General features: G+C 34.1%; 2 protein-coding genes across 3 annotated transcripts; one reads left to right on the top strand and one right to left on the bottom strand.

The window, feature by feature from the left end:
- The first annotated feature begins 395 nt into the window (after positions 1–395).
- On the top strand, positions 396–5,730 carry LOC114195252 (U-box domain-containing protein 4-like). 2 transcript variants are annotated; one of them, XM_028085653.1, is made up of 4 exons: positions 396–615; positions 2,602–2,887; positions 3,159–5,138; positions 5,362–5,730. In XM_028085653.1, exons 2-4 carry the CDS (start codon positions 2,612–2,614, stop codon positions 5,419–5,421), a joined length of 2,316 nt encoding a protein of 771 aa, XP_027941454.1. In that variant the 5' UTR covers positions 396–615; positions 2,602–2,611; the 3' UTR covers positions 5,422–5,730. The 2 variants fall into 2 exon arrangements, with proteins under 2 accessions (XP_027941454.1, XP_027941455.1); XM_028085654.1 differs by having other exon boundaries at positions 407–615; positions 2,607–2,887.
- Positions 5,731–8,843: 3,113 nt separating this feature from the next.
- Positions 8,844–11,724, bottom strand: LOC114193594 (peroxidase 4-like). Its single transcript, XM_028083466.1, has 4 exons — positions 11,417–11,724; positions 10,168–10,350; positions 9,890–10,058; positions 8,844–9,526 (listed from the first exon to the last, which is right to left on the bottom strand). Exons 1-4 carry the CDS (start codon positions 11,642–11,644, stop codon positions 9,129–9,131), a joined length of 978 nt encoding a protein of 325 aa, XP_027939267.1. The 5' UTR covers positions 11,645–11,724; the 3' UTR covers positions 8,844–9,128.
- Positions 11,725–21,250: the final 9,526 nt, after the last annotated feature.

The following is a 21,250-nucleotide window of genomic DNA, read 5'->3' as shown; positions in this document are numbered from 1 at the left end:
GTAATATTCAAATGTATCAACTCTGACCCATTCCTAAATATTAATTAAGTAATATTCAAATTCAAATATCTGGTACCCACACGCAGTCATAAGCACCTATCCATCAAAAGAAAAATAAAAAATATAATTTTTTTAAACACAGAGTTTTATTTTATAAATTTCTTTGTAAGAAAGTAGTTTTAATAAATTAAAATTACTTTATGTACAATTTAAGATATATATATAAAAGTTTGAAAAATTACATAATTTTTTTATAAAAAAATTTTATATAGAAACAAATTTTAATATGCAGTCTTCATTTATATTTTTATCATAGAAGTTCCTTGGGAGATTTAATGCAAACATGTCCTTATCTGTATAACTATAATCTGTGACTTTTCACACGTTTTGTTTCTACTATTCTATGCAAGTCAAAGTGTAGGTTAGAAGAATACAAATTACCCAAAATTCCACATTTATTTTAGCACCACCACTGCCCATTGCAGCTCCTCCCATTCCAACGGTTGCCGCCAAGCCCATTTCTCCGGTGCTGTCAATCAATTCTTCTCCTTCTGTCACCTTCAACTGGGAACTATTTGCCATATAGTACTTCTCCTCTCAATTCCCCCTCTTTTGGTAAAACCCATGTTTCTTAACTCTCAATAGTTGGTTATTTTTTGTATATGATTTTGAGTTTGGCACCTAATTTCACAAGTTCGTGCTTTCATTTGGACGAAAGGTTGCATTTTTACCAAAAGGGTTAGTGGTTGTGTTGGGTTTCTAATTGTGCTCTTCGACCATATGTTGCTGCATTTGCTTTGTGTTGGTTATTGGTCACTCCTTTGTTGTAGCATTTTATTGATTTTTTAATCTGGAAATTTGTTGGTCTTGCTTTGTTTGGTTCACTGTTGTGTAATGATTTGTTTTCTGCTTGAAACTCAGAACTCTTGACTGGCTTTATAGTCCCAACTGCACTGTACTTGAGCTCAAGTAAACTACGCTGGTTACTAGTGATTTGGAGTCAAGCTGTGTCTGCATGCCTTTTTTTCTTCCTCCTGATTGAGTTGAATTGATCCTAACTTTGCTTATGTGGTGCTTAGTTGTTGCCGAGTGTTCCATAGCATGTGCCTTACCTTAGTAGAAGAGGTTGGTTGTGTTGTCTAATCAATTGTTAACATACAACTTTCTTGAGTTTTTATAACACCGGATTATGTGGACAAGATAAAAAAAGAAGGTGATATAGTACTTTCTAAGGAAAAGATTACGATCTTGCCATAATTGATTTAGTCGTGTGTTGGAGAAGACTAATAAATGCCCCAAAGAAGAAATGTTTAGTTGGTAGAGCCATGGATGATAATCCAATGAATAAAGGAAGACAGAAAAACAAGGAATACTATAAAGAGAAACCATTAAAATCGATAAAGATCTAAATGACCATTTCAAAAAATTAGATTTTCAAAGAACACAATGTTGTTGTTTTATCCATATCGTCAGCGTTGGAAAAAGATCTTGTTACTATTATTATTGGAATTGTGTTAAGTTCATCCTAGTGTACTTTTAGCTTAACTTAGCTAGCATTTCAAGTTCTATTGTTCCCCATTGATAGATAACAGACATTTGTTACATGTGCACAAGAGTGTAATACTGTATGAGTAATAAATCTTAAAGCTTATGTCGAGTTTCTCTGGAAAACACTAGATAGGAAATGCAATGAGTGATATGCATGAATCCCTTGTTGGCAATGTGTAAGACATGAATATAGTAGGAGTGGGTTTTCCTCTTCGTATCACAATTTCAGTTTTCTAGAATCTTTTCTACAAATGAATTTATGCATCAGAGTTTTTCATGGTGGAGAAAATGCATTTTGAATTATGTAATTATGTCAGTTTTCTGTAAAACTGAATGGTCCATTTGATCAACACTACAATTTGCAATCTTTTAGAGAGGCAATCTTGTGCATCGATTCTCATTTTCGTTGAATATCTTTCATGTTTTCATTGGCTATTTAGATTCTATTTGTAATGTTCTAATAGTTCCATACTGATTAATTTTACTCTCTAATAGTATGCACTTCTTTCCCTGCTTTTGCGGCAGTTCGATTTTTCATCTTCTAAAAAAGTTGTTTTTCTAAATTGACATGTAACTGCGTCATTAGGTCAGGTAGAGTCCAATAATACATGGTTAGGTCTTCACACAATCAGTTAGCTAATACAGTTCTATAGTGTTAAAGGCTTGTCAGTTTCTTATTATATTAGGTCTTATAGTTTTCTCAAATCCGACGCTATCCTATATAATTTAGTTGTTGTCCATTCTGATTTACATATGTTAAAGATTCCAAATACTAGTAATTACAAATTAGCTACAATAAATTGCTAGACCAATTAGTTAGCCAGTTAATTAAAGAGGATGGAAGGATATAGATTTAACTTAAATAGTGTAGATAGAAGGGAGTTGCATTCTGTTTTGTATCAACTGGTAACTTAGTATTAGATCTGTCATATGGATGAGAAACCTTTCTCCTTGGCTTGTTCATTTTCAAATGAGAAATAAAGTTTTTTTTTTTTCTTTTTTCAATATCTGGTTTCTTAATGTCATACAACTGAACAATTTTTCTGTTAATAGTGCAGGTGTTATGGAGATATCTTTATTGAAAGTCCTATCTGATGCAATATCCACATTTTTGCATTTATCATTTTCTGAAAAGATGAAGTTAGAACCTGTATCAAAATGTTTCCAAAAGGCAGAGAAGATGCTTAAGCTGTTGAAGCCAATTGTTGAGACTACTGTTTTTTCAGATATAGCTTCTAATGAAGGGCTTAGGAAACTATTTGAGGAACTTGGTCTGGCAGTTGATGAGTTGAGGGAGCTTATTCTGAACTGGCATCCATTATCTAGCAAATTTTACTTTGTAAGTTTCATCATGTCTCTATATTATAATCAAGGGTTTTCCCTCCACCCACTTTTCCACCCTATATTTTCCTCTCAAAACTATCACATCATATATTATGTTTTCCTCTCAAGGAGCTTATATTTGTTTAACTTGGGATTTCCATCTGGTATAGAAGTATATTATGTACTAGTTGTTTTTTCTGACCTGCTTATCACAGATGTTATTTGCCTTAACTATTGTTTATTAAGTATGTGTTGGCTCTCATGCTTTCCTCTTTTTTAATCTCTAGGTTAATCAAGTTGATCCCATAATATCAACAATTCAGGCTTTGGGTCTCGGCATTTTACAACAGCTGGAGGATTCACCGCAAGTTCTCCCAGATAATTTGGGAAATGAAACATCATCAGCCATTAAAAAAGCTATTATGGAACAACCGGAAGGTGTAGGACCAAGTTTGGAGGTCCTGGAAAACATTGCTGACAACCTGGGTCTACGGTCTAATCAAGAGGTCCTGATTGAGGCTGTAGCCCTTGAAAGGCTGAAGGAGAAGGCTGAACAAATTGAAAACACTTCAGAAGTTGAATATATTGATAAAATGATCTTAGTTGTAAATCGAATGCATGAGCATGTTGTTATGCTTAAGCAAGCCCAGAGTTCTATCCCAGTGTCAGTACCTTCTGATTTTTGCTGTCCTCTCTCTTTGGAATTGATGACAGATCCGGTCATTGTGGCATCTGGACAAACATATGAGCGGGCTTTCATCAAGAACTGGATTGACCTAGGTCTTACTGTTTGTCCAAAGACACGCCAGACTCTTGTCCACACCAATCTAATACCTAACTACACTGTAAAAGCATTAATTGCTAACTGGTGTGAAACACATGATGTAAAGCTTCCTGATCCCATTAATTCCAAAAGCTTAAATCAACCATCACCCTTTCTTGTGTCTATGGAGTCTGGTTTGACCAAGGATTTTCCTGTTAGAACTAGTGGTGAACCCCACCAAGAACGAATCTCAACATTGCATCCCTCTTCTATACCGGTTGGTTCTTTAAATGGCACGGTTCATGAGCCGTATGTGGATCTTGAAAGAATATCACACACCGGTTCGGATGATGAATCTGCAAGCTCGAATGAAGGGAGCATCGATTCAGTTGGTGAATCATTAACATCACCATCCAGAAATATCTTGAGCTCAGAACAATCTCACACTGATGTTAGAACTACTTCTGATGTCAACAATACTCTGCTATCAACCAGCTCAGTCCACAATCGCGATGCTTCTGGGGAATTGAATTCAGTGCAAGATGCTGTTCCCTTGCCAACTCGGCATAGAGAATCTGAGTTTTCTGCCCAATTACCAGTACCAAGGTCTCGAAGCCATACTATATGGCAACGGTCATCCGAGTGGCGTGTTCCTAGGGTAGTGTCTACTGTTGAAACAAGAGCTGATCTTTCTGCTGCTGAAACCCAGGTTCTGAAATTAGTGGAGCAGTTAAAGATTGATTCTCTTGATGCTAAGAGAGAGGCAACATCAGAACTTCGCCTTCTTGCTAAGCACAATATGGATAACCGAATTGTGATTTCAAACTGTGGAGCCATTAGCTTACTAGTTGATTTACTGCAATCACCTGATTCTATGATCCAGGAAAATTCTGTTACAGCTCTCCTTAACTTATCAATCAATGATAACAACAAGGCTGCTATTGCAAATGCCGGTGCAATTGAACCTTTGATTCATGTCCTCAAGACAGGGAGTGCAGAAGCCAAGGAAAATTCAGCTGCCACTCTTTTCAGCCTCTCAGTAACTGAGGAAAACAAAATCAGGATAGGGAGGTCTGGGGCAATTGGGCCACTGGTTGATTTGTTGGGAAACGGAACCCCTAGGGGGAAGAAAGATGCTGCCACTGCGTTGTTTAATTTGTCCATATTTCATGAAAACAAGGACCGGATTGTGCAAGCAGGTGCTGTGAAACACCTTGTAGAGTTAATGGACCCTGCAGCTGGAATGGTGGACAAGGCTGTGGCTGTTTTAGCAAATCTTGCTACAATACCAGAAGGGAAAGCAGCCATTGGTGATCAGGGTGGGATTCCTGTTCTGGTTGAGGTTATTGAGTTGGGTTCTGTGAGAGGAAAGGAGAATGCTGCTGCGGCTCTTCTACATCTTTGCTCAGACAACCACAGATATTTAAACAGGGTGCTCCAAGAAGGAGCTGTGCCACCTTTGGTAGCATTGTCACAATCTGGCACCCCAAGGGCCAAAGAAAAGGTATGGCTTCTTTGACACCATTTGACAACCTTTATAGGGATAAAATGATCTTTACATAAGTTAACTTTTGTATTTTTAAAGAAAAAGACACAGTTCAAGTAGTGTCAAATGGCTGTAAAAAAAATTCTGGTGCCAAAGTACCATTGTCCTTTCATAATTTAGTTGCCTTCTTATTTTATTCGTTTGATACTAATAAAGATGATGGTTTTCTTTTACTTTTTAGGCCCTTGCGCTCCTTAATCAATTTAGAAGCCAAAGACATGGTGGTGGTGGGAGAGGTTGATCTCAATTTTGCAACTAGTTGGGCCAACCAAAGTTTTTGAACCAGTTTGCAGAATGTGTAGGATTATACGCTCCATTGTGCACATAATATGCGTAAAGGCGTTTTTTTTTTGTTGATTACACATGCTTGTAAAGGCGTGAAGGGGCTAATATGTATGTATGATGATTGTTTCTGTTTGTGTCCTCTTGTGACACACCTCTCTCTCTGATGCAAGTGTAACTTTTGTTTCAGAAACAAAATTCTGGATTTTGTAACTGACCGAATGTAAAATGTAAGATGAAATATACTTGTATTTGGCTTGTTTGGTGATGTACTAACTATCACTTTCAATGAGATGTTTTCTACCTGAGAAGAAAGCATATAACAAGCATTTGAAGAAAAAAATAGTTGATACTGGTGTGTTTGGTTGTTTTTGTTACCAGATTCATATTCTTCTTCTCTATTGCATTCTCGAGTTTTCTTTTTTTTTTTTTTCTTTGAGTGAATGAACCTATTAGGAGTGACAAAAAGGTTGGTTTGATTGGGTTGATGACCGGCTAAACCAACCTAGGGTTTTTCTTCCTGCACCTCCAATTTTTTCTTTCTGCCCCACCAAGTTTGACCGTGAAGATTATTATGTCCTTCAAAAAAATAAAAAAAAATTATAAACTAAATATCTTCGTAGTTTGTACTCCCAAGAATAAAATTCGGTACTTCGGTTTTTGAAAGTCGGTAACATCGATTTCTGAAAGTCGATAACACCGGTTTTGAAAGTCGGTAACATCAATTTCTGAAAGTTGGTAACACCGAATTTTAAAAGTCAGTAATACCGGTTTCTGAAAGTCAGTAACACCGATTTTTGAAAGTCGGTAACACTGTTTTCTAAAAGCCGGTAACATTGGATCCTATAGTTTAATAAAATAAATTTCGTGACATACTACAACCAATAACCATGACGAAATACTATAATCTAAAAAGATAAAGATTAGAGATGAGTATAACGAAACTCGTCTCGAGGATATTCAAGTCTTTCTTGGCACTCCTATTTCACTTCTCCAACAATTTGTGGCTTGTCAACAAGGGCTCAGAGTCGCCAACCATGAACAAAAAAAAATACAAAAGAATTAAAATAGTCCAAACATAATTTTGCAAATCGATACACTCGCATCCACCGGCGGTCCTTCATTATGACATAGGGGAGCCATGGCTCCCCCAATTTTTTTATATATATTTTTATATATTTTAAAATTATATTTATATAGAGTTATATTATTTATATTAAGTTTAAGAAAATTTCTAATAATTTTATTTATATATTTTTAGTTATATATCTTTATTGTTTAAAAATAAAAATCAATTTTATGGATATTGGTTGATAAAAGCGATTAGGGTTCTATCTTTGGTCATAATAAAATTATTTTTCAATAAGTCATCAAGAAATATTAAAGTAAAACCTTAATTATATTTTTACCAAAATTAGTACAACCTTAAATTATAAAATTTAAAGGTTTTTGTATTTTCTGCTGCAAATGGTAAAATTTATGGATATATCTTCGGGTGCATTACAAATTCCGCTATACATAATGAATTAGTTTGATAACCTTGAATTGAAATAGAAATTCTATTGTGTGAATTCAATAATTTAGAAATATTAGAAATTGAAAAGTGCATACGTGAGTCACTCTATAAAAATGGTTTAAGTATAGAAAATGAAGAATTTTTTATTTAACTAGAAAAAATAATTTATATATAAAAAATTTAAATTTGACACCCCTAGAATTTTTATTCAAGTTTTTTCACTGCAAGTATCCTGAAAGTCGGTAACACTGGTTTCTGAAAGTCGGTAACACCGGATTCTGAAAGCCAGTAACTACAAACCAAAAGGGTAGCAATAGAATTATAAAAAAATTGAGGGTATAGGAAGAAAAATTGGGGGTGCAGGAAGAAAAATCCACCAACCTATTACAAATGACGGACTGAGTTAACTGCCGGCTTTTACTTCCTGCACCCTCACAATTTCTGTGTGCCCCTCTAAAATTTTCAAAATGTCATTTAGCCCTCCGACAAAGTCACTTTTCTGAAATAAAATTTTCAGAACATGATTATAGAATTTCCTAAACGTATGAAATGTTCTGCAATAAATTTGTTGGAACGGGTATTCAAAATATCTTCTGGAATGTGTTTTCCAAAGTACTTGTAAATGAAATAGGTTTTGAAAATAACTTTTCGAAACATATAAAATATGTACCGAAGAAAACTTTTCGGAATGAATTTTTTTTTTCTGCATTTTCTTTCTTCTTCTTCTGCAGCATTCTCTCTCTCCATCCCTTTGCAGCAGTGGTGAGCAATGGTGGTGTGGTATGGTGCAGTAATGGAGGGTATTTAAGTCATTTCGTAATGTTGTGGGGGTTCAAGTGCTTTTAATTTAACTAATATTGAACAACAATTTTAGCTTTAAGAAATTGAGGTATCCTATAAAAATTAATCTGCCCTTTTAAAGTGGGTAATGATAAAGTAAGCTATTCCATATAAAAAATTAAGATTTAAAGTTTTAACATGTTCATGATTTGTTATATATGTGTATACATAATATTAGTATAATTTATTTTCTTATAAACTATTAAAATTATTTACTTTATACCCTCTTTTATGTCACATATTCTTTTTTCATTGATTGCCAAATCTTTTTAGATAGGGTTTGATGGATTAGAATTAATTGGATTGTGATGTCGTTGACTACTCTTAATCTAACCTTTTGTTTGTAGTTTAGTAGCAACCTTTATTAAATATTTGAATGAAGTAGTTAGTAATGACTATGAAATTGGAAAATATAGTTTTGGACCATGCTTCTAATTGATTTGATTCCCTTCTTTTAAATATATTGGGTCCATTACTATAGATATATTTTAGTATGCTGGACCAGGCCTCATCAATCTTATTGAATCAAATCAGAAAAACAATTTTTTTATGATGTGAATTTAATATATATTTTTTAAATATTGTTTTGACTTTTAAAACAAAAATAAAAAACATATTTTCTTCTCTTTTCCACTCTTTTTGCTAAATTATTTTTCAAAATATTTTAAACTAAATAAAAAAGGCCCACTTAAACACACCCTTGTTAGTACACAATTTTAATTAAGGGTTAATTAATCTGTATGAGTTTTAGAGAAATTAGAATAGCGAGCTATTTTAATAAAATTCAGTGCTGTAATTAAATATATCTTAACTACTAATCCATAGCAATTTGGTGAAACCTAACCATGATAATGATTTTTGCCATTTGAGAAAACTCACCAATTTTATTTAATTGCATTCCTTTATTCTTATACTTTTCTTTAGTTGCACAACTTTATTGAGTTTCAAATTCTCTTCAATCTTCATTAACAGCTTCTAAACAGTTTAATTCAGTAAACTAATACACACCAAAAGTAATTCTTATAAAAAGAAACATTCCACTTTATTTCATCACTTTCTTTTTATGGAACAGTTACAATATGTATACATATCCTTAAACTGAAATCACATGTAAGAAACATGCTTTAATTACAATTGATTCAAAACTGTGTACTAAAACTGAAATTGAACTTAACAAACAAAAGTACATTTGAAGGCATAGAAAACACCTTAAAAGATGAACTGATAAAAGAACTCCCCCACTTTTGGGATGTATATGTAAAAAACACACAAAAACACACTTTGATTATAATTTATTTGTTGTTTCTCCTCTAATTAGGGCTTCTACACTGCCTCCTTATCTCCCCATTTGACCCTGTTAAGGGTTTGATGTTTCCCATCTTGATCATTGCAGTGACAAAATCAGACTCAAAAGCCTTCTGATTGTTGCTGTAAGCTGTAACAAGAGAATCTGTGGATCCTCCATCGAAGAGAACTTGATCAGAATGAAGAAGACCCTTTTTGTTGATGAGGTTCTTGTAGTAGCTGTTGTCAAAATGGTTAGGAGTTTTGAAATCTAGTGGTGCTACATTGTTGTCCTTCGGTGTTCCATTACTGTTACTTGGACAGTTCTTTTGCCTTGCCTTCGCAAACAAACTGTCAATGTTTTTCTCTGTGTATATGCGACTTCCATAAGTTGCACACCTTGCCTTCCCAATTGTGTGTGCTCCTGAATCCACACAAAAAAAGAAAATTTCCCAGTTAGTTAAACAAGCTTTTCTTTTAACTTGACTCTTCTATGTTCAGAAAGAGCATGACATGACATGCATGCACGTAGTTGTTTGAATGTCACATCAGGTCCATATTATGCAATTATACAATGAAATGTCGTTTTTTCTTTACTTTCCTTTGTTACAGTACTCATCTATAATTATTCACATTTCTTTCCCTCACGTTTTTTCTTCTTATCAGTGTTGTAAAAGTACTGTATAGATAAAGAAAATTTCTTCTGAGCAATAATGCAGATTTCGTAGAGAATTGGAAGAGAGATAAGGGCAAAAGTAGATATAATTAAAGAGAAAAGGACATATACCAGATAGGGCAACCATGTCCTTGGTAGAGAGGCCTTGATCTTTGAAGTTTGAGATAAGGGTGCTGAGGGAAGAAGATGGACCTGGGAGAACACCACTGCTTGCAAGTTGGAAGAATCCAGTCTTGGAATCCCTTCTACCAAGTTTAACCTTCCAAAATGGCCCTCCAAGCTGCACAATCAAATTTTGTTAACCAAAAATCAACACTTGTATTTTCTTATTCACATATAATCTGGTTTTTAAGAACAATTAACATATATTATGTTGGTTTAGTACTCACAATATTGACAGAGTCACGAGCAGCAATGGCTGTTATATCAGCACAAGAGACTATTCCGGGGCAAATTGCCTCCACCTTAGACTTGATGGCATCAATGACTTCATAGCCTCTCAAAGAATTATTGTTGGGTGGTGCAGTCTTCTCTGAGGAAGGGCCATCAAGTAGTACTGATCCATCACAACCCTATTTCCAATTAACAACACACAATTCATCACCAATTACTTCTGTATATATGTAATCATGAAGCCTTTCTAAACTAATCAAATGCATGTTTAAAGACCTAAACAATATTTGTAACTTAGTTTGAAAAATTATTGTAATTCTGATATTGTATATAAACTATTTCTATTTACTTAAACAAAATAACATGGAGTTTTCAAAAGTTCATCACATAATAATGTATAACAGAACAATGTTAATAAATCATACAATTTATAAAAACAAGCAAGTCAAACTCAAAGAATTCAATTGGCGGATTACAAAATATATAATTTAAACCAATTCATAATTTTTTACAGATTAAATGAGTTTACTTCAATTTAGTCCATTTTGAAACCCTTGTGTTGGCAAATAGTGTTTCTAATTGATTATCTTTTCCTTCTATAGTTGGAATATGAAATGAAGCTTTACTTAACATGATCTAATTAGTGTATTGTTTTTAATTAATGTATACGCAAAGGAGATTTTTTTATATTATATACAAGATTATTCTAATTGACTAAGAATATTTAAATATGCTGAGTTATTTTATGAGAGATTCGGACCTATGGCCTGTGGGCGGAATAACCAAAACCCCTACGTTTAAAAAGAAGTGGTTTACATGCCATGAAAACATCGGATAAGAACATTTTCACTTCATTTTTTTATGCTTTGAACGTGCAATATTATTGGTGATGTCACATCATCGAATATGACCTTTGAAAGTGATAGAAACTTAGAAAGAAAGAAAGAAAAACAAATACGTATGATTGGTCAATAACGTACGTAACACAAAAACAACATAGTATTACACTATCAAATACTTGTATTTTAGTATTACGATTATCCACGCACAACGTCCATTATATTCTTCATGATGGAATACGTACGTGAATGATTATATATGTATAGAAAGTGAAATCTAGAAAATCTTATTAACTCGGAAACTTCTGTTGCTAAAAGCTATGTAAGTATTACCCTTGATCAAGCAGATAAAGTATATATAACTATGATGAATAAAAAGTAAAGATTTTAGGTTAGAAAAATTTACATTGACAAAGCAGTCATGAAAGAAGAGGCGAAGGAGAGAACCTCCCATGCGAGGTTCTTTCGCCACAGCAGATTGAACCACAGATTTTACAGCAGATAAAACCTTGGGACATTTTTTGGCGTAGAAGTTCTCAGAGAGTTGAGCTGAAGAACTTCCTATAAGAAAAAGTGTGAACAAAGCTATAGCAAAAGTGGTTGTTGAAGAAGAAGCAGAAGAAAAAAGTGCCATTTTAATTTGCAAAGTAAGGTTCAGAAGATGGATAAAATGAGCTTAGATGATGAAGGGAAAAGGATAAGATATATATATAAATACAGGGTATGTGAGAGCTTTGAGAGATGGCTACTCACCTAATAATCAAGAACTTGACAAATGAATGCATGGCACATAAAATTTGTCCGAGTCTGGAAAATGAGGATTGAATTGACCAGTTGAATTGAAAAGAACGAAATTATTTACTAACAACTTCCCTTTTATTTACTTTATTTTTTATTGCAATTTGGAAAGATAAACATAAAAGGTTGTGGTGAAATGAACTTGGTCGATGCATTGGTTATGCATATTTGTCCTTATTATTATTGGCTGTTGTTGTTGAAGAATATATATAACCTAGTTTGACTATTCAAAAATTGCAAAAAGCACATGCTAGCTGTTGGTTTACTATTATATAACAAAGAGAAATGCTACTTGAATAAGTATTGATGTAGATGCTGGTTAATATATATTATAATTATATTATGAAATGAAGTGATTAATGAAAAGTTGATGAAGATATGCATGCAGGTTCAGCAGTGAGAGCTAGAAAATTCGTCTAGTTACCCAATCAAATTTTTGCTGCAATTTATATAAGAATTTAAGTGTTTACCTATTTTTTATTTTTTAGTTTTTTGTTTGGGTTGTATATCATCGTCAATCATCATCGTTACTTGACCATATTATTCATTTTATCTAATGAACTTAGAAAGCAGTGGTGGAGCTTGAATCAAAATTTGAAGGGCATAATTAAGTTCGCAGAAAAGATAATGGAAATTTCGATGCTTGTTTTGTAGCTTTTGTTTCAGTATTCTAATATATATATCACTGCACCAGCAACTAAAGGTATTCTATGGTGCAAATTTAGCCACAACATATGAATATCCCTTCAACACACACCTATACATATATATAGCACTATATAAGTACTCATTATTCACTTGCTTAAAGACATACACCTTGTTACCAGAAGAATTTGAGAACCAAATAAACTAATTTTGTATCTTTAGAGCATAATTTTCACTGTTGCAGATCATGATATCATCAAATTTTAAAGTATTTTTAAACTTTAAATATTGAAAATCCTACATCAATTATAAATCAGATCAATTTATATATTGATTTTATAAATTGATTTTATAACATTAAATTAAAATTTAAAATTAACTTCTTAATATAATATACAAGTTATGTTAAATTATATATATTAACAAAAGTTCTCATTTAATGAGTTGAATCATTTATAGATAATTAATCCTATGTTTAATATTTAATAAAAGATAAAATTGAATTAAATTTAAAATGTACTTGTTAATATTAATAATATTAAGAGAAATAAGTTAAGGTTATAAATCGTAAGAAACTAATTATTTTTATTTTTATGAGCTTAATTATAATTAAAGAATTATTTGTATTGTATTTTTATTTAAGAAATGGTGACTATGGCTGGCTTTTCATCTACAAATCTTGATATCTCTACGCGCAACACAACATCATTAAGATATGAGTATAAGAATGGACATATTTTCAATCCAATTAAAACAATAAATTTATAGGTATTTTTTTATACGGTATTTCATTTTCTTATTTTTATTTGATAAAAATCTTAAGCTCACTTGAATTTTCAATATTATTGTTTATATAATGTGTTGGATTTGTGGTGGATTTTAATCCAAAACATAACGTGTTGGATTGTGCCTGTGCAAAGACTTTATCTCAATGCTTTAAAACATGTGAAAGATGTCATATTATACTTTTCGATCAATTTTTACACACTGATAGAAAGACATCAAATAAAATAGTATAGTAACACGCTGTCTATAAACATGATTTTACAGGATTCTTACAGGATTCTCATACACTATAGTGTGTGAAGAAAATTAAAATGATACCAATTTTACTTTAAATTTTAACATGAATTAATTGTAGTTAATATCTTTTAAGGCACATTAATTCATGTTATAAATTGAAGTAATAAAGAATCTGTATATTAATATGTGTTTGTTATCTTTTAAGGCATATTCATATACGTCAGTTTTCAGTATGAGAGACGCACCTTCCAAATTTCACGATCCTCTTGATAGAGTTGTTAAAATGGGTAATCTGATCCGATCTGATTTGATTTATCACATGTTGATTATTTTGTGAGTAAATCCAACCCGGTTCACTTATTAGCGAGCAAACAATATTCAAATTCGGCCTGACCCACCGCGGATTAGTGGGTTAAACGAGTTGGCTCATGGACTCACTTAATTAAAAAATATATAATTTTTTTATTTATTTTTCAGTCAAAACTAAATTATAATTATAATTAAAATCTAAATAAAATTTAATACAAACCAATATCACAAAAATACAAATTATCTATGTGTTTGACTAAAAAAAACAACTTAACATGACCCAAATGCAAAGTCCAATTTAACAAAAAATACTTGTGTAACCCTTTATTTACGGGTTGGTGAGCCAACCCGGCTACCACGGATTCAACCTGTATTGAAATTTGTAAAAAAAATTCAACCTAATCCGAATCAGTAGTGAGCTAGGTTGGCTCGCAAATTCCAATACATTTTAACAACTCTACCTCCTGATCAAGATAACTATAATTAAGATTATAATTAGAAAGGTAATTATATATATAAATAAAATTAATCTCTGAGTCAATACTTAATCAAACTAAGTCTACAAAACTAATAAGTTTCCCAGTACTTCAAAGTAGGTTAATACTTAATTAATTATATATTATCCTAATGTTACAGCCAAAGTGGGTTATATTTTGATTGTCTTTATCTACCGCAGAAGAGTCATCCTTAGCAGACAACTTTTAACATTGTTTTCTTTATTTTTCCAATGATGTTTGCTCGGAATCTCTCTTTCCTTTTGTCTGCTCTATATGTTATTTTATTCTTTACTTTTAGACTTTTATTCTCCATAACTGTGTGATGTTATCTTGTTTATTTTCCAATCAACATAGTGACATGTATATAATCTTCATTACGTATTTGTTTGGTCCTTTGCGTTGCATGATAAGAGTACACAGATGGAACAAAAGGTTAAATAATGAAGCCAAAAATTAGACTTTCATGCTAATGGAATGTTTGACATGAAAGAGATTAAAATAAGTTTGTACATATATAGCATTAATTTCATAATTATCATCTTTGTCAACATTTAAATAAGAATATATCTTTTTTTTCCCTTGACGTGCCATTAAGTTTATAATCTATAGTAAATGTTAACAAAAATAAAAAAAGTAAGACTAATAAATCGCATTATATGATGGCTATCACCAACCCTCTCCAAAGAATATTTTATAAAGTTAATAGTAAAATGATCTCTGTTTGGTTTCTGACAAACAAGAAGTAAATTATGTACTAATAATTTTTTTACAATATCTGATTGGACTATTCTACCCTTCTGTAACGTACCAGTCAAATGATTGGATGGTGGTTGAAATAGCAGCCCGCTTAGTCCAAAAGATGAAGTTCTTTTATAAGAAAAACGTATATACTGTTTAGTTAGTGAATATATATCAGACTTATTAATTAATTATAATTAGCTTTTCTCACAATGGTAGAATAAGACTTTCATGTGAAAATAAATGTAGATATACGATCAGTGAATTATATATATATATATATATATATATATATATATATATATATATCTTATAACCTTCACTTAATCAAACAATCAAATTACATGTTTAAATGTTCATTACTATACTTAATCAACACAATCAAGACATTACTAATTTATAAATATTATTGATAAACTCTCTCTCCTTTGTATGGTATTGTTCATTCAGTTATCACTAACTACCAGCATCTCTCCTTTTAGGTTCTCTTGGCTTCCTGGTTTTGCAGTGTATATATATCTTACACTCTCTATCAAAATACTTACTTCATTTTCCCGCTTCTTGTCTTCCCTTTTACATCCTATTGTAATCTCTTTCATCCTTTTAGCAATACAAAGTTTCTTTTCTGTTTATCTGGTACAAACTCTATTATGGTATCATTAGTCAGCAGATCCTTTTAAACCTTTTTTTTTCTTGATTCTTTCTTGTTTTTCCTCCTCGCCTCTCCTCATGGCTGACGCATCCCAAGATCAACAAGCCCAATCACCACCCAGTTACATGTATCTGAACCCTAATGAGAATCCCGCCACTGCCTTAGTTTCTCTTGTCCTTGATGTTTCCAATTACCATTCTTGGAGCCGCAGTATGCTCACTGCCCTCAGCGCCAAAGACAAGATAGAGTTTGTTCTTGGAACCGCTATTCAGCCTAACACAACTGATTCTTCTTTTACATCTTGGTACCGCTGTAATAGCATGATTGTGTCATGGCTCGTTCATTCAGTTTCTCCTTCCATTCGATAGAGTATTCTATGGATGGACCTCGCCTCTGCCATTTGGTCTGATCTGCACAATCATTTTTCCCAGGGCGACCATTCCCGGATCTCGGATCTCCAAATGTAGGCCAATACTCTTCATCAAGGGGATCTTTGTGTTTCTGACTATTTCACCAAACTCAGAATTTTGTGGGATGAATTAGAAAGTTTCCGACCTGACCCCATATGCAGTTGCAAATCCAAATGTTCCTGCCCTCTTTCTTCCATCTTGAATCAAAGAAAGCTTGAAGATCAGTTGATGTAGTTCCTCTGCGATCTTAACGATCAATTCACCAACATCAAGTCTCACATGCTTCTTTTGGATCCAATGCCCGCTGTCACCAAAATTTTTTCTTCCGTTCTATAACAAGAACGCCAACTTGCTGCTGCTCATCCTTCTCTCAACAATCGTGACACCCTTGCACCATCTTCGGGAAACTCCAATTCTTCCTCCACTCACGTTCTTGCTGCATCATCTACTCCGGTCTGCACCTTTTGTCACAAATCTGGACACACAGAAGCCGTTTGTTACCGCAAGCATGGATTTCCTGGTCAAGACAACAAAAATAGTAAACCTCAATCAACACGTAAGCTATGCACCTTTTGCAACAAATCTGGTCACACTATTGAAGTTTGCTTCAAGAAGCATGGTTACCCTCCTGGATACAAGTTTTCCAATGGTCGTCAGCCTCACATCAACAACGTCTCCACCCAAGATGATGCCCCCACTACGACAGATCAATCTGATAAAGATCATATTCGTTTAACACCACAACAATACCATATTCTAGCAGACCTATTCAAGCATGCTTCCAACACCAATATTGTTGTTCACGCTAACCAAATTGGTGCTGCTACCTCTAACCAATCTAATACTGGTAATATTCCTTCAAAACCTCACCCTCTCCATTCCAATCACACTTGGATTGTTGATTTTGGCGCCACAGATCACATCTGTGTTTCCCTGCACCATTTCTCTTCTTTTAAAGGAATCACACCTGTTATTATTAGTCTTCCAAATGGTAGTTCGGTCCATGCTCATTACAGTGGCATTGCTACTTTCTCTGAAAAATTTCAACTTTATAATGTCTTATATGTTCCTTCCTTTTGTTTTAATCTCATATCTGTTTCCAAACTACTTTCTTCTCTTCATCATACCCTCACATTTACCTCTTATGGCTGTGATATACAGGATCTAACAACCAACGAGAGGATTGGTTCAGTTAACCTTCATGACGGCCTATATCTTCTTCACTCACAAGATTTTCTCCATAATTCCTCTTTCTGTTCTGCCACCATTCCCTCTTCTTGGCATTCCCGCTTAGGCCATCCATCCAATGACAGATTGACTTTACTACAAAAGAAATATTCCTATATTAGCACTGACAAAAACTTTGTGTGTGATGCTTGCCACAAGGCTAAACATAAGAAACTCCCCTTTCCCCTTAGTTCTTCTCGTAGCTCTCATGCTTTTGACCTTATTCACATGGATATATGGGGTCCTTGCACTATTTCTATGAATGGTTTCAAATATTTTTTGACTATCGTGGATGACTACTCTCGTTATACATGGGTCATATTATTGCCTGATAAAACTTCTGTTCGCAAGCATATCATTGACTTTGTCACTAAAATTGAAACACACTTCCACACTGTCATTAAAAATATTCGCACCGATAATGGTCCTGAATTCTTAATGCATGATTTCTACTCTACAAAAGGAATCACTCACCAAACCACATGCACCTATACACCTGAACAAAATGGCATTGTTGAACGCAAAAACCAACACATACTCAATATTACTCGTGCTCTCCTTTTTCATGCTCATCTTCCTTCCCTTTTTTGGTGCTTTGCTGTTAAGCATGCTGTTTGTCTTATTAATTGCTTACCAACCCCTCTATTAAACAATGATTCCCCTTATGAACGCTTGTATGGTTTCTTATGTGATCTTTTTCACTTACGCGTTTTTGGTTGCCTTTGCTATGCTCACACCCCTGCTGTACATCGAACAAAGTTTGACTCACGAGCTGTCTCAGGCGTGTTCCTCGGCTTTAAGCCTCACACCAAAGGGTACTTATTTCTTAACCTTCACAATCACAAAATTGACGTTTCACGTCATGTTATCTTTTATGAATCACACTTTCCCTATCAACACATTTCTTCATCTATTCCTGACACTTCTTCTCTTTCTTTACCTGTTCCCACCAATTCCTCCAATGACTATCACCCTTTTGATACTATTGCTGTCACCAACATTCCCACACCTACTTCTACACCAATTGACGCCACCGCTACTGCTGAACTTCCTGATCCTTCTGCCCAATCCACTACCGAGGTAACTGATGTGTCCCCCACTCATATTGATGATGCTACATCTCTCCACGATAATGTTGACTTTGATAATATATTTCCTACACCGCTTCGCCGCTCCACACGCCCCAAAAAGTTCCCATCTTACCTTCATGATTTTCAACTAATACTCTCACCCGATATCCTATTTCTCACTATGTTAATTATGCCAAACTGTCCCCCTCTTTTCAACATGTTGTTTTCTCAATCAATTATGTTCCCGAACCTCGCACTTATGCCCAAGCCTATAAGGACCCTCGTTGGCTCAAAGCCATGGCTGATGAACTCGAAGCTTTGCAAACCAACAACACTTGGACCATTACCACCCTTCCCCTAGGAAAATCTACTATTGGATGTCGTTGGGTCTATAAAGTTAAGCATAAATCTGATGGGTCAATTGAACGTTTCAAAGCCAGACTAGTGGCTAAGGGATTCAATCAGCTTGAAGGACTTGACTTCACAGATACCTTTGCTCCTGTTGCCAAACTCACTACACTTCGTCTTCTTCTTGCCTTCGCCACCTCTCAGAATTGGCTTCTTAAACAGCTCGATGTGAACAACGCTTTTCTCCACGGCGATCTCCATGAAGAAGTTGTTATGAAACTCCCCTTGGCTTTCCTTCCTCTCAACCCAATCACGTCCGCAAACTTCAACGTTCTCTTTACGGCCTCAAACAAGCTGGCCGACAATGGTATGCTAAACTCTTTCAGTTCTTAACTTCACGCAACTATGTTTGTTCCTCTGCTAATCATTCCCTCTTTATTAATTATACTAATCCTTCCATTACCATTCTCCTTGTGTACGTCGATGATATTCTTCTCACGGGAAACAATGTTGCCGAGATTAATCACATTGCGGACCTTCTACATGCTGCCTTTCGTATCAAAAACTTAGGCGACCTCACATATTTTCTCGATTTTGAAGTTGCTCGCAATAGCACTGGACTTCATCTCAGCCAGTGCAAATACACCTTAGATCTTCTACACGACACTGGCATGCTAGATTCCTCCCCTGCCCCTACTCCTATGGCTCAAACATCCCGTCTCCAACACACTGGCCAACTTCTTGATCCAGACGAGGCTTCATCGTACAGACAGCTCATAGGTCGTCTCATATATCTTACCAACACGTGACCTGACATTTCCTTCTCTGTCAATAATTTAAGCCAATTCGTTGCTGCTCCAACTCCTTCTCACAAGCAAGTCGCCTTTCGTGTCCTTCGATATCTCAAAAACTCACCTGGAAATGGTCTATTTTTTCCGATCAACACACCATTGAACTCAAGGCCTATAATGATTCTGATTGGGCAACCTGCCCAGACACACGCAAATCTATTACTGGATTCTCCATTTACCTTGGCCAATCGCTTATTTCTTGGAAATCAAAAAAACAGCAAACCATATCACGTAGTTCCTCTGAAGCTAAATACCGTGCTTTAGCCTCCACAGCTTGCGAAATCCAGTGGCTCATATATCTTCTTCAAGACCTTCATGCCTCGTTCTCTTTACCTGTTCTGCTATACTGTGACAACCAATCAACCATTCAAATAGCCTCCAACCAGGTCTACCATGAACGCACCAAACATATAGAAATCGATTGTCACCTCATCCGAGAAAAAGTAGCCAGTGGTATAATCAAACTCCTCCCCATTCCTTCCGCTCAACAAGCAGCAGACATTTTTACCAAACTGTTACCCTTGCCCTCCTTCACCCAACACTTCTCCAAGCTGGGAATGCAGAATATCTACTCCCAGCTTGAGGGGGCTGATAAACTCTCTCTCTCTCTCTCTCTCTCTCTCTCTCTCCTTTGCATGGTACTGTTCATTCAGTTATCACTAACTACCAGCATCTCTCCTTTTAGGTTCTCTTGGCTTCCTAGTTTTGCAGTGTATATATATATCTTACGCTCTCTATCAGAATACTTACTTCATTTTCCCGCTTCTTGTCTTCCCTTTTAAATCCTATTGTAATCTCTTTCATCCTTTTAGTAATAGAAAGTTTCTTTTCTGTTTATCTGGCACAAACTCTGTTAATTATTGCTGACAAACTTAAAAAAATAGATAATATCTTAATTTAATGTTGATTTTTTTTTCTCAGCAAAGAAAAATATAACAGGAACACTAGAAATGTTTCAGTTTTTATGTAAGGATCTATTATATTTATCATTTATATACATGAATCTCTTTGTAAATTTAATAAATATATATTTATTAGGATATGTTTGTTTCTTTTGAATACTATACAACAAATTTGTTTTACTTTCCAAAATACGTAAAAAAAAAATGGATGGTAAAAAGTGAGAAAAACTTAAGTCTTTGGTTATGGAGAATAACTAGTAATATATAAGTGATGTATAATAAGAAAAAATAAATCTAGTTTGGATTTTTCATTAAAGGTTTTTTATTAGGTATTGTCCTCTTTGAAGTATAGATTACCCTAAAAAGACACTTTAGAGAATAGAACAAAGAATAATTATTTAAAGTGTGTTTGACCTGAACCCCTAAACAATGAAATTTATTGGATGTACCGGAACAAAATTTAACCTCTTTTTTTATACGAAAAAAGTACGAAGAAGGTGATTAGAATTAAAAAAAATACAAGATTACATATAATATTCTACAGTTATATATTTTCTTAAAACTAGTATGACTGGAAATCTGTTTTACCGAGGTCCCACGGTGGGTGCCAATTGTTCCGGCCAAAAATTGAATATTTTGTACCGAAGACAAAAGTTTAAGAATCTTTCTGACTTAAGGTGAAATAAAGAGCACACTGAGATCAGAAAAATAGTTCCCCTTGACCATGAGGATTAATCTCTTATTTATAAACAAAACAGTTACAAATATCA

The sequence above is a fragment of the Vigna unguiculata genome, chromosome 8 (genome assembly GCF_004118075.2).
Source record: "Vigna unguiculata cultivar IT97K-499-35 chromosome 8, ASM411807v1, whole genome shotgun sequence".
Taxonomy (NCBI): Eukaryota; Viridiplantae; Streptophyta; class Magnoliopsida; order Fabales; family Fabaceae; genus Vigna; species Vigna unguiculata.
Note: the sequence above shows the minus strand (reverse complement) of the source record. Positions and strands in the feature narration are given on the sequence as shown.